General features: G+C 32.8%; 1 protein-coding gene and 1 long non-coding RNA gene across 2 annotated transcripts in view; both read right to left on the bottom strand.

Annotated features, from left to right (window-relative positions):
- NBEA (neurobeachin) overlaps positions 1-13386 on the bottom strand; it is a 609173-nt gene that overhangs the window by 315987 nt on the left and 279800 nt on the right. Inside the window, exon 30 of the mRNA XM_081815498.1 lies at positions 5762-5823. Within this exon, the coding sequence (XP_081671624.1) occupies positions 5762-5823 (62 nt within the window). The remainder of the gene's footprint in view (positions 1-5761; positions 5824-13386) is intronic.
- Positions 8766-12148, bottom strand: LOC145720619 (uncharacterized). The gene is made up of 2 exons (XR_014143708.1): positions 11169-12148; positions 8766-10391 (listed from the first exon to the last, which is right to left on the bottom strand). It is a non-coding gene; the product is annotated as an uncharacterized LOC145720619 (long non-coding RNA).

The raw sequence follows: 13386 nt of genomic DNA, 5'->3' as shown, positions 1-13386 counted from the left end.
GGAAATGGGTTTACCTCAGAATATGCTACATTCTTTCTCCTCTCCTATGGAAATTATAGCTCTTAAGGATTATTCTACAGGTGGCCAAGGCTTACTGATTTCTTTTTGTCTTGATTTTAGTAAAATTATAAGAATTCAGACATGAGAAAAGGACTATTGTTTCTCATATTTTACCATTTACATACAGATAAGCTCAGAACTTCCTGTTCATCATCATTTTTCTTCTGTTTACAATTTGGGTTGGATATGAATTAATTAGTATACAAGGATGAAAGTGTTATATCATGTTTGAGTATCACATATAGTATAGGTAGCTTAGAAAATAAATATTCTGTAATATAAAAGTGATTGACTCAAAATTTATTATACTTCCTAACTTCTCTAGGAGTTGAAATAAAAGAAATCAATAATGAAAGACCACATGGAAATAATCAAAAGTAATTTGAATTGTATGTTCTTAAAATCTTTGATTAAATTTTCACTGAGGGATGCCATAAATAGTTGGGTAAACAACAGATAGTTGAGTCTGCCCTCCTGTTGCAATTGTGCGTAGGCACTCTCCCCAAGATATATACAATGGAAATTGTCTGATTATTTCATACTTATATGGTCTTTCTTTTTCCTTCAAAATGTCTATATTTTTACTATATATTTTCTCCATATTTTCTAATAATTTTATTATAACCCAAGTTGACAGTAATCTTTATGCATCACTATATTTTCAATTTCCTACTAAACTTCTATTTATATTTAAAACATATTACAACCTTTATGGTAAGAAAGATGATATATTCATAACAATTCCAAAAAACTTTAAATGCCTAATGTGCCCCTTTAACTTTGAGATGACATTATACCAGAGATAGAAGTTGGGGTCAGGCATTGTCCAGAGAAAAAGGCAGGGATTTATTAGATATTTAGGAATGGAAACAGTGCCTTTATTCCTTCTAAAAACAGAGGCAGAACTTGTGAAAGCAAACACCAGGAATTAACCAATGCTAATCACAAGTTAGAAATTTCTTATCGACCTGAATTCTATGCTATTAACATACTACAATATTTTACATTAAAAAATACCCCTAAGGAAATATTGTTTCATATACTGCCTGGAAATGAGTTAACTTCCCACATCACAAATTAAACTCAAATAAATATATTGCATGGTTACTTAATTTCTGGTGTGCTTTAAATGAGTCTAGACACTACTCTACCTATGTCACAGGTTTGTTTCTCGCCAGACCTTTGCTCAGTTTCCCCAGCCTGAATCTTCTTCCTTGCTGACGCTGTGTAGAAAGTCCATTAACTTGCAATGGGTCCATCTTTCGTCTATCTCAATAAAGCTTCCCACAAAAGTCTTATTGTTGCTTCACAGGACCAATTTTTTAATACATATGTAGTATTTGATTATATTTAACTTAAAATATCATGTCACAATTTTTTTTTGTCATTGATTTCAAATTCAGCTACGTAACAGGAAAGTTTCACAGATAACACCAGACTCCTTTTAGAAATGGAAGAACGTTATCAATAAATCTTCAGTAACCATCGCAATGCTAATATAAAAGAGCAGTCACTAAATAAATGTGACATAATTTCATCAGATAACTAGGATTTCGTATTTCCAAAGATGCTTTTAAAAAATCTAGTCCATCTCTAGTTGTCTTACACTTATAATCTCACTATACACATCCAAATTTTTTTCAATACTGGGTACTCATGAATGAGTATGCTTTACTAGGTCTCCATATTCATCTCAGCTATGCTTTTTTTTTTTTTTTTTACCTTTCTCTTTGGTTTATTATAGTTAGAAGAAAAATATGTCTTTTTCCTTTGTACCATCTGAATAAACTGTATCAAATTGAAGAAAAAATGAAAAATTTAAAAGTTCAAAGGCCAAATCATTTGAAAAAGGAATACTGTTCTTCAGTTGTGGTTCTTTTCTAAGTGCTATGTTTAGAAGTCCTGGGTCAGAGCCCTGATTACATCAGTGAAGTCAATAAAGTCCTTTTTACTTAAGTATATGAAGTATTTAGAAAAAAAAATAAAGGGAAACAAAACCACAAAATAATTCATGTTAGTAACTTCATACACAAATCCTAAAGACACTTGGAAGGCTGACTTCTATTTTATGTTACTTATACATTTTGGGGTTTCCAATGAGAATAAAAATGATTTATTAAGCATACATTTTGCTTAATCAGTACTTCAATTCAGAAAGTACTTGAATATTGAGAGACATTACTTTTTACATAAAGTTTCTCAATTTATAAAACATTTTCTATTGACAGATAAGGCACAGAAAAATCCAAGTGACATCTGCTAAGCTTTACTTAGGAAAACTTAAAGAAATCCTACGGGATAACATCACTCAATTTTTCCTGGAGTACCTCTGATGGAGATTTCCTAAAAAAAAAAATCTGGAAATAATTAGAAACTATTATAGTACCTAAAAAAGTTTACTTGAAAACTAAATCTGCTATTCATCAAAGAACATAATACACTCAGAATAATGTAATGGAAAAATAAGGTACACATACAGAATAACATAAAGCACCTCAACCAAATCTGATTGCAAAACATAAAAAAAGAAAAAAAAGGTTGACAGAAGAAAGTATCAGACCTGTGATACTCTGAAGAACTCTGTAGGAGACACTGCACTTAACTGATTAAGCAATGATTTTGTTAAAACAGTATATATTAATTATTTTACTAATTTTAATTTATTTCTGTTCATTTTACTTCCAAATGATAAGAAACCATTTTTTTAAAAAAGATACTAAGTACAAGTTTAATACAAATTTAAAGGGAAGAAGAATTAATAGTTAATTCTTAAAATTTACTCTTGTGTCATAAGATCTGCATGGAGAAGAAAAGTATCCAAAATACAGTAAAAAATATTTTGGGTATTTCTGGAGCAATAAATGCGATATAATGATAATGCTAATAGCTTCTTAAAACTTAAAATATGTTCTCTACAGAGACCTGAAATTCCACTGGGGGGTAGACTGGATGGCATGTCCCTTGGAGTTTAAAAGACTGTCCATATGAACTGAATTATCCTTGACAAGTACCTTCAGACACTTGTAATATGATCTCATGTAAATTTAGACCATATTTTGCACACAAACCAGTGGCAATAGTAAGTTTATTCAGGAGCTCAGATAAGAAGGAAAGAAAAACTGATATCCTTAATAATAGTCATTAACATGAAATTTCCGAAATGAAAAGCATAAAAATAAAAGCATCTAATGTATTGTAGCAAATGAAAGAAAAACAAATATTAAGAGAAATGTTGCATTTTTTTTTCCTTTTTCAACCCCTAGCTACCTAGTCTCCCCAAACAAAATTTCATCCTTCAATAGTTTATTTAAATTTGGAAAAAGAAAAACACATTTTAAGCAAATAAATAAACTGGAAAATTCCATTTACATTGGAATTCTAATAACATAATATAATCAAAATATTATAATAAATCATAATAACATAGAGCTATAAATATTTACAAAAAGCTGACTGTACGATAAAACAAAAGGACAACTCAGAACTCTGTAGCTTTAAGGATTCCTCAGGATTGCCTTGTGCCTTGGCACAGACAGCCCTACAAACTTTGCTAATTCTCCCGGGATCAGCTCCATTGTCCAAGAGATGCATTAAGGCCTGTATAAGAGAACCCAGCTTTGGAGAGTGCTAGGCCAAGCAAGCTCCATAGCATCATTAACTGTATTTATTTTTCTTTATCAGAAGTCTGCTACTGCTACAGTTGTCCTGCTAATGGATGAAAATAGGATATAGATCATCTTGACTTTGAGTGGTAGAGAAAAATGACAGATTATTTTAAGAAATTTTAAAGGCGTGTGTATTTTTTTGTGGGTCCTTAAAACCAAGATTTTATACATCCATGGAATAATTAATGATTGTCAAAGATGGTTTTATAACCTAATTTCACAGTAGAATAATAAATTCCTCCCACTTGAACTGTATTAAAGAAAGATTATTACTCAGTTATTTCTTTAAAAATATTTTGTGGAAAGCAACACTTCAGTTTAACAAAATAGCAAAACAACTGGAACTATTTTTTACAAACGTACATTTTGTAGTCACTTAAATGAGGTATATTTAATCAATTAACCACTATATAACCACTGTATATTTAAATACACTCTGAATTATTTAAAAAATTCAACTTAAAAATCAAACCGAGAGACATGTTTATAATATTGCTTTGCCGAAACACTGAAAGAAAGTGCACTGCATAGAGTGCTGAAATTTCTCACTCTTCCTTTCAATCAATATCTGAGGCAAAGTTTCATCTCTAGGGCCCTTAATGGCAGGAATTCCTGGAGCCAGCAAATGAGTAATGTTAAACCTATGATTAGATGATGAGGCCATCAAAGACACTAGACCCTAATGCTACATTCTTCTTTATTTCTCAGAACTGCAGTAAAACCCTGAGCTAAAGAAGGAATTTTAAGCTACTTTTTTCTCTACAAAAGCTTTTTTTTTTTTTTTTTAATAAATGTGCATCATCAAGAACCTAAAAGGCCTGAACAGATCTCTCAGAATGTCTCTTGAACTCAGGACTCTGGCATTAGGTAACAATTCTCAAACGCCCTGCAGATGAACTCCTGCCAGGGATGCTGTTTTCTTTAACTTCTTTCTTATTAATATTCTTCATATTCTTCCTGGCTGAAAAGGAGGGAATGGACCTAATGGTTTCCCTATGAATATATTCTTGAAGAAAGTAAGCCTGAAGACTGGAAATCAATAGGTAAGTTTTGGTTGTTTTGTGTTTACTAATATTTTAAAGGATCAATTGAAGCCATATTGTTTATTTGGGAGTTGGCTGCGGCTTTGGGCAGACCTCAAGGTCAGTAACTAGAAACAGTTTAGATGTATTTTTCTATTGAGGAAACTAGGAATAAATGTAATAACTACTTATTGTAAACATATATAACCTGTCTTTCTTGTTCTCACATTACAAAATATTTAGTACTTATATGAAAATCAGGATCATTAGGGGACTTGACAGAGCTGGCAAGAAGAAAGATCACTGGGTCCCTAATTTCAATTATCAGAAAAATGTTATATATATATTTTTAGTTTCTCGTAACTGCTAAGAAGAAAGAATACCCAACAACTACAAATTCTATTTAAATAATCTGATTATTAAAGATAAATAGCATAAGTAGATTTTTAAAATTTACACAAAAATATACAAATTACATTAAAAAAAGAAAGCAACAAGGTATTGTATCAAAGACCACTCACTAATGAGCTATATTTTATACTACGGCTATTGCATGAAAAAGACTTTGTTTTCATTATCTGTAATCTAAAGAAGAAAACATGTAATAATAAATGTCAGAAGTATAAATTCTACTGTACCATTTTTAAAAGGTGGAATGTAAAGAAGGGTATCAAAAGATCTTTAACAGATTTTATATATATATATATACATACCTACACATCTATATATATATGTTTTTTGCAAATAGGGGACAATAGAAGGATAGGAAGGTGGGCAAGAATAAGACAGCTAAAGAGAGAGGAAGAAGGGAGAGGGAGACTGAATCAATATTTACATGGTATGATCATCTACATAAAAATATATCTTGAATTATTTTCTTCATCGACGGGATAAGAAATGGAAGATTTAAAAATATATAAACATATACATATATATGCATCCTACTGCTAATGACATAAAAAAAAAAAAACACCTCATGTAGTTTAATGTAATCCAGTGGAAGAGATTTCCTACCTGAGAACAAAGCAGCATAACAAGCTCAACCACAGATGTGCTAGACTTCATACAAACGAGGCCTGCAACAAAGAAAGGTTGAACAAAATGAAATTACCATGGTAGAAATCATCATTCCAAGTTAATTCATTATGTAATTTTAATTTACAAAAACTTTCTTTAAAATAGAACTCCTAAAATAAAACAAATGGAAACATTCACTAACATATTTTTTATGGCATTAATTTCAAAATACTCAGATATTCAAGAAGATGTAGAAAACATACTAAAAACTGACTTTATGCTGGGTTATTTATTTGGTCAAGGCATTTCTTATATTTAAATAAGGTGGAAGGTAGTTATCGGAATTGGTGAGCTTGTTAGAGCTACTTTTAATCCAATGACATTTCCTATGTGATTGTCTCCTGGAGTAAGGAGCAATAAAAGGTGAAGATTTTCCTAAATTTTTTGGGGCGCCTGGGTGGCTCAGTTGGCTAAGCGACTGCCTTCGGCTCAGGTCATGATCCTGGAGTCCCGGGATCGAGTCCCGCATCGGGCTCCCTGCTCGGCAGGGAGTCTGCTTCTCCCTCTGACCCTCCTCCCTCTCATTCTGTCTCAAATAAATAAATAAAAACTTTAAAAAAAAAAAGAAAAATTTTCCTAAATTTTCTTCTAAAAGACAAAATTAAAATAATTTACAAATAAATAACTCCCCATAGGTTGTCAGTTGTTAAATGTTTTTAAAATATTAAAAATGAATTTCACACACAATTAATATGTTAAGCAATGTTTATAAAATCTTCCACTGTTCTGTTTCCGAAGTCTCTGAACAGCCATCAGAAGAGAAAAGAATGAAATGTTATAATTTGTACATAATAATGGCTACTACTCATTGATCACTTACTGTGTGCTAGGCACTGTGTTGAGTGCCTTATATTCATAGTGTCATTTAATTCTTATTTCTACTCCATTACATACTGTTATTATACCCATACTACAGATAAGAAAATATTCTTCCTATAAACAGTTTAAACCTTAATTATTCATCAAGACATTTCCCAATTGAAAGGATGACTGCTGAATAACATGTAATAAGAAAGCAAGAAAGCAGATCATGATTGGTAGTTTTTCTTAAAGTGCCAACAATGGAGGAAGATGTGACTGAGAATTAAGAACAATCTCGGGGTGAGAGTATATAATCATGATGCTTACTAACGTAAAAAAGAGTTTTAAATTTTTTCACTTTTTAAAAAAATTAATGTTTGCTTTTTCTTTTCAATGAGGACAAAAGTAATCAGTAAAAGCACTGGATAGCAAGAAATGCCATGGTCTTACATTAGTTGTTGCTAAACGGAAAGGTGAGGTGAAACCAGTTTTTTTCTTCTTAAGGTGATTTCAATAAATAGTCTCAAATGCCTTCTAGGCTCTAGCATGTATATTTATTGTAGGTAGTGGATAAATACCCTTTTGTGCCCACCCTGCTAACGACCCTATCCTTATTGTACACATGACTGAAAAAAAGCTGTAAAAAGGCACTAGTATTCCATCTTATCAGATCTTTGGGCAGACAGTTAACTAATGAAATAAGAGGCAGATGTGAAAAGCTCATTTAAGAGACAATTGCTGTAATTGATCAGCAATTCTCATGCTCAGGAGCTAGAGAGTCAAAAAGATTAATGGGACATTTATCACCTGTTGGCTACTCAACTATTTGAAATTCTGACAAAGAAAAACTAAGGAAAAGGCCAAAGGACTATGCATAGCAAAAGAATCATAATTATGATTTGTACTCTATATCAATTTAGATTTTAGACTGCAAGCTGAATAAAGGATGACTATATAAAGAATTACTCACCATATATTTATTCTGTGTATTAGAATTTTTTAAATACATAACAACTTAAAGTAAAAATTAGGAAAAACATGCAATTGCATTAATTTCTCACAGACTGATATTTTAAATGAACTTCTAAAAAACTCCTATGTAACAAGAATGTTCATAATTTTTACAAATTGTACCACACAGAAAATATAAACAAATGTTCCATCAATGTTTTGTTCAAAGGACATGACAACAATTAACAAGGAGAGCAAAATTGCAATTTGCAAACAGTATGGCCATTGTGATTTCAACTTCATAGATCCACACACTATATTAGTATGTTTTGCCTAATTAGCTTTAAACAGAATGAACTAATGGATTCTCCTTAAAAAGAAAAAAAAATCTAACCTTGACAATGAGAACACAAGCAGGGGCAATTCTGGAAGCCTTATCAACTTCCAAATATTACACAATCACTTTGGTTGGAAGTATTTCTAGGTGTTAACAAAAGTATTATTAAAACAAGTATGCAAACTCCAATGCTTTTTGTTAGAGATACTAAAAATACAAGCAATGTCTGATGATATTCTATTCTTGCACACTTTCTAAATAAAGAAGTCTCCATATCTGAAGGTTTAAGATGTAGGAATAAACATGGTTTTGTATTAACTTTAATCATTAGCTCAAGAAAGCCACATTTATCTAGTGATGCTATAAATACTCAAGCTATATAAGCATAAGGCAAATATTTTATAAGTGCGTATTTCAAACAGGTTGATTTTATCCTTTTTGTATCTGGCAAGAAATTCATAATCAAATCAACTCATTTGGCATCTACTCATATGAGCAAAGTATAGTGTTAGCACTGAGGAATTTATAGTAATGGATAAGACATTATCTACACCTTCCTATGTGCTCCATGTTTTAATTCAAATCTAAGATTATCTAACATTTACCTGGGGCTTTATCATTTACAAATCATTTTTATGTATGCTATCTCATTTGATTTTCTTAATAACTCTTTGAGTTAGTTATTATTACCTCATATGATAGAAAAAATTAAGATTCAGTGACTAGCCCAAGAGGTATCATTCAGTAAGTGGGAGAATTGGAACCCAAACTCAAGTCACCTAACTTGAAAGTTCATTTGATGTTTGCTGCAGAGCTATAAAAATAATTAAATATGAATAGGATGGCAATATGTCTCTATGAGATAAGTCATAATGGTTAATTGCAACTGGGATGATTTTGAGTTTTCTTGGAGAAGGTAGCATGTGTTGGTCAGACATGGGGAAAAAAAGCACTATCTTTAGCAAAAGCACAGAGGGAGAAGGGAACAAAGGAAAAATCTGAAAGACCTTAATTGTTTGGGAGATGGATGAGTAGAATATAGGCGGTATGTGAAAGTGGGATTGAGGGCTATCAAAATTCAAAGATAAATAAAGATCGAAAGCAGTAAAATTATAAATGTTTTTGAAAGAGGAAGAATTTAGTGCAAGTTATAAAATGGGGGAAATGACGCTAAGCCTTAGTATTCTTATTCCATCATCACTTATCCCACCCTGTCAACTGAGAAGTATCCCCCAAAGGAGCTGTACACATTTGCCTCGCTATCAAAAATCTAGTTAGAAGCATCGGTCAGTTAATAGAATATTTTCATCAGCATATATACATTCACCAAAATAAATATTCTGACTAGGAATACTAATCCAATACTTTATACCATACAAGCTACCAGTATAAAATTAACACCTGCAGCGAAGACAATAAATATGTGAGCAAAAGGGGGCTTGTATGTAAAGGAGGTATTCAACAGTGAAGAAAACTATCTAGGAAGAGTTTTTGAATATATTATGAACTGCACTGTTGAAAGATAAGGTCAGCTAACTGAGTGGTTAACATACAAGCACTTGAGAAGATTAATTAGATGGACAAATTTGAGGTGGTCCAGATGCAAAAAGCAAAGAATGAATAGAACCAAGTAAACCATCATCCCAAACACTGGCAGTTCTTTTAGGTTCCCCCCCTACTAGGGGTAAGAAGTCAGTTTTATTTTCACAACGACACTTCCTCACCATAAACAACAAAATAAACCAAACCCCACCAAAACCCACTAAAACGTAAGATGAATATGAAGTTAGAAGTTTGACCTTTGGGACAAAGCTATCCTTCTTAATACAAGGAATACTGCAAGGTACAGTAATGCTGTTTTACTACAGAGCTGTCAGACTCTTCTGAGTCTATCTGTGCATCTGACTTAATGTATCTGTAGAATTCAATCAAGTTAAAAGCCTTTCACAGCTTTAAAATAGTGTAGGGAAAGTCCATCTCTAGCAGGATGTTCCTCACAGTAGGAGGTAAAGGGTGTGAAGCCTTACAGTGATAAGCAAGGAATAATAGTCCAACCAAGAAATCATACTCCAAGCAAGATATCACATGCATAGGGGTGCCAGAGTGGCTCAGTTGGTTAAGTGGCCACCTCTTGGTTTTGGTCAGGTCATGATCCCAGGGTCCTTGGATCTAGCCCAGTTTCCAGCCCCACGCTCAGCAGAGAGTCTGCTTGAGTATTCTCTCTTTCCCTCTGCCCGTCCCCCTGCTCACACACTCTCTCTCTCTCAAATAAATAATAAATAAATCTTAAAAAGAAAGTAAACACACCCATAAGTAGGACTCATCTTCTAAGCAGTGTCAGAATTTTCTTTCAGCAAGGGCCCTCTTCCAAGAGAGGAGACTCACAGACATCTATGACTAGGGCAGGGCTCTGAGTACACTCTCATTAAATGCCAATTAAATGAATAAATCTAGAGACCATCATTCACTGAGTAACTTCTGTAGGTGATAGAGGAAAAAAAATAAGATTCTGAGGAAAAAATAAGAGTACTTTTTGGGGGATAAGCCCCCAATTCATTCAAAAAGCATTTATTGAGTGTAATGTCTAATGTGCTAAATACCATGTCAGGTACTAAGTATAAAAAGAAGTGAGGAAAGTGGCACAGCTTTTGTAAACAAATAGCCATGATATAGAATCCTAGGAGATACACAGAGAGCATAAAGTGTTAGAATCGCAGAAAGGTAGTGAGCAACTCTGCTGAGGAGAATTTATAGGGTATGTGATATATCAGTTGGATGCTGTTGAGCTTATCTGGGCAAAAAAAGAAAGAAGGGAAAGTCATCCAAGGCAAGAGAAATATGAGAGGTATAAAGAAACATGAAATAGCTAGTAAAACAGGGTTGGAATATTATGTTGGGTTGTTCAGAGGATGGAAGGCAAGGAGTGGAAATGAAGACAGAGAGGGAGACAGGAAGCAGGGCCATATATGGCGTGGATTCCTAGTGGCAAACAGGGAGCCACTGAAGGACTCTAACCAGGGGGCAGACATAATCCCATCTATTTGGAAAGATCCCTTTCTGTCAGTATATAGCATGAAATCCGTAACTGCAAAGTCTAGTCAAGATAATGACAGCCTGAGCTGAAGGCAGTGGCAATGCAAATAGAGGAAGATTTGAAAGCCATTTTGGAATAAAACAATACAATATTTTTAGACAATGGAATATGAGCTTAAAGGACAGGGTAAAGGAGCAACGCTGAATGATGACACTTTTTACCTGAGCTGGAGAAAACAAATGAAGAAGGTATGTGGAAAGAGAGTGCTGGCTTTCATTCTGGATGAAATTAAGAATATAGGCAAAAAAATTAATGTTGAGCTTTAGGAGTGTTTTTTTTTAAGTATAGATGCTGTAACTCTTACAAACCAGATATAAACAAATCAGGCAGATAGCATAGCATAGTTGAGGAAAATATAATTGTGTAATTTTTTTAAGAGTCCCATTAGTAGACTACCAGTAATAATCCTACAAATAGTTTTAAGATCTAGATTTTTCCATTTCTCCTCACAATAAAATATACAAGTTAGTTTTCCATCAAACAGACATGACTATTCTGGTAATTTGAATTTTAAAAATCAAGTCTTCCCGGGACTACTTACTTTTTAAATAACTTTCTAAGGATTTTAACTTCCTTAAATCCCAAAATTAGTAGAGATTAAGTGGCACTGAAATAGTTTCATCTTAGTAACAAATGTTGAATTAGCACCATAGGCCTTGAAAGGAATTGCACAGGCTCACTATGCTTCATTTACTTGAGTATCAGCGGTGTACAGCTGGGGATTTCTTTGAAATTCTCTGTTCTATGTAGTTTTATAAAGCATTATGAAGCATTCTAAAATACAGTGTATAACCACAAAGTGTCTATCTTTTATGACCTCTGCAATACTTACACATCTCTTATCAGCATAACAGCAATTTCCTTTGTTTGTTTTTTACCAGCCTTTTACTTTTTTATCTGCAATATGCAATTTGTTTCCTTGTGTCTCACTCTGTGTGATCCTGTATGTAAATAACTACTTTCAGTTCTACCGTTTAAGTCATCTGAACTTCTTAAGGTCAAAACAAGAATTAGCAAACCAAGTAATTTGTGTGGCTTTCTAATTTAAAATTAAAAAAACCGAAACCAAACAAAAAATCACTATTAAACATCCTTTGAAATAATAATAATGGCCTGAATATTAATTATTATTGCTACAACTAATATTAATATGTGCATAGGTAATAGTACTACTTGAAATTTCATGTTTGTCCAGAGATTTTAATTTAAAACTGCACTACCAATGGAAACAATTATAATATTACCTTACAGAAACTAAAGTAACATTAAGTTCATTTTCTAAGAAAAAGCTTAAGTGCAATTAAACCATTATAGCTTATTTTTATATTTAGATTATAAATTTTAAGTGAAAAAACCCCCCAAATACTGTAAAGACAGTGAGAGTTCATTCATTCGTCAATTTACTCTAGTTCGTTAAAAACTCAGTTATCACCAACTTATCGAAGTCTCTTTTTTTTTAATCTGTGTATTCCAATATTCTATAGCCTTTTTTTTTATTATGTTAATTTATGGCAGTCTTAATGTCTTTAGAATAGGAACAAGACTGAAGTCTCTGGACATATCACATATGTCAGGGGTCAGCAAACTTTTTCTGTAAAGGCACAGATACAGTATTTTGGCTTTGGTGGCTGCCATAAGTTTCTGTCACAACTACTCAACTCTGCCATTGTAGGTTCAAAAGCAGCCACACAACACATAAAACCAATGAGCTTGGCTGTCTTCCACAAAAACTACTTATCGCAAGGTGTGTGGGTACATGTGCACGTGTGTATGTGTGTGAGGAAGAGAGAGAACACATACATAGGCACACATACTCACATATGCATCTACAGATTCTTAAAACTGCAGGGGAAATTATTTTAAATATGTATCTATGATGCTTTATAATTTCAAATCCAAAAAGCTCTGAAAAAGAAAAGCTTTCTCGTAAGATTGTCACAAACTCAATTATCAGCAACATTTCACCTAGTAGGAAGCTCTTTATAATCTTTATTCCACTTAGTGTGAATGTCTCTATGTATTACTGAAGACATATTGAGGTGTTTGATTAACAAGCTACCTCATACTCCTGTGAGATTCTATGAAATAACACATATAGGTACCTATTACCTTTCTTGAGTCCCAAAGTATCTACATTACAAGACACATTTGGCTCTAAGGTTTTGAATAAGGCACTGCAGGCATTTATTAAAATTTTAAAAATGTGACAGCTTTTTAAAAGTGAGAAGTCAGTGGTATTCTCACATGAAATATTTTTTTATTACTATTTTATGTTAATCACCATACTAGTTAGTTTTTGATGTAGTGTTCCATGATTCACTGTTTGCGTATAACACCCAGTGCTCCATGCAGAACGTGCCCTCTTTAATACCCATCACC

Source organism: Leptonychotes weddellii, chromosome 3 (genome assembly GCF_054177405.1).
Source record: "Leptonychotes weddellii isolate Sample4059 chromosome 3, ASM5417740v2, whole genome shotgun sequence".
In the NCBI taxonomy this organism is placed as follows: Eukaryota; Metazoa; Chordata; class Mammalia; order Carnivora; family Phocidae; genus Leptonychotes; species Leptonychotes weddellii.
Note: the sequence above shows the minus strand (reverse complement) of the source record. Positions and strands in the feature narration are given on the sequence as shown.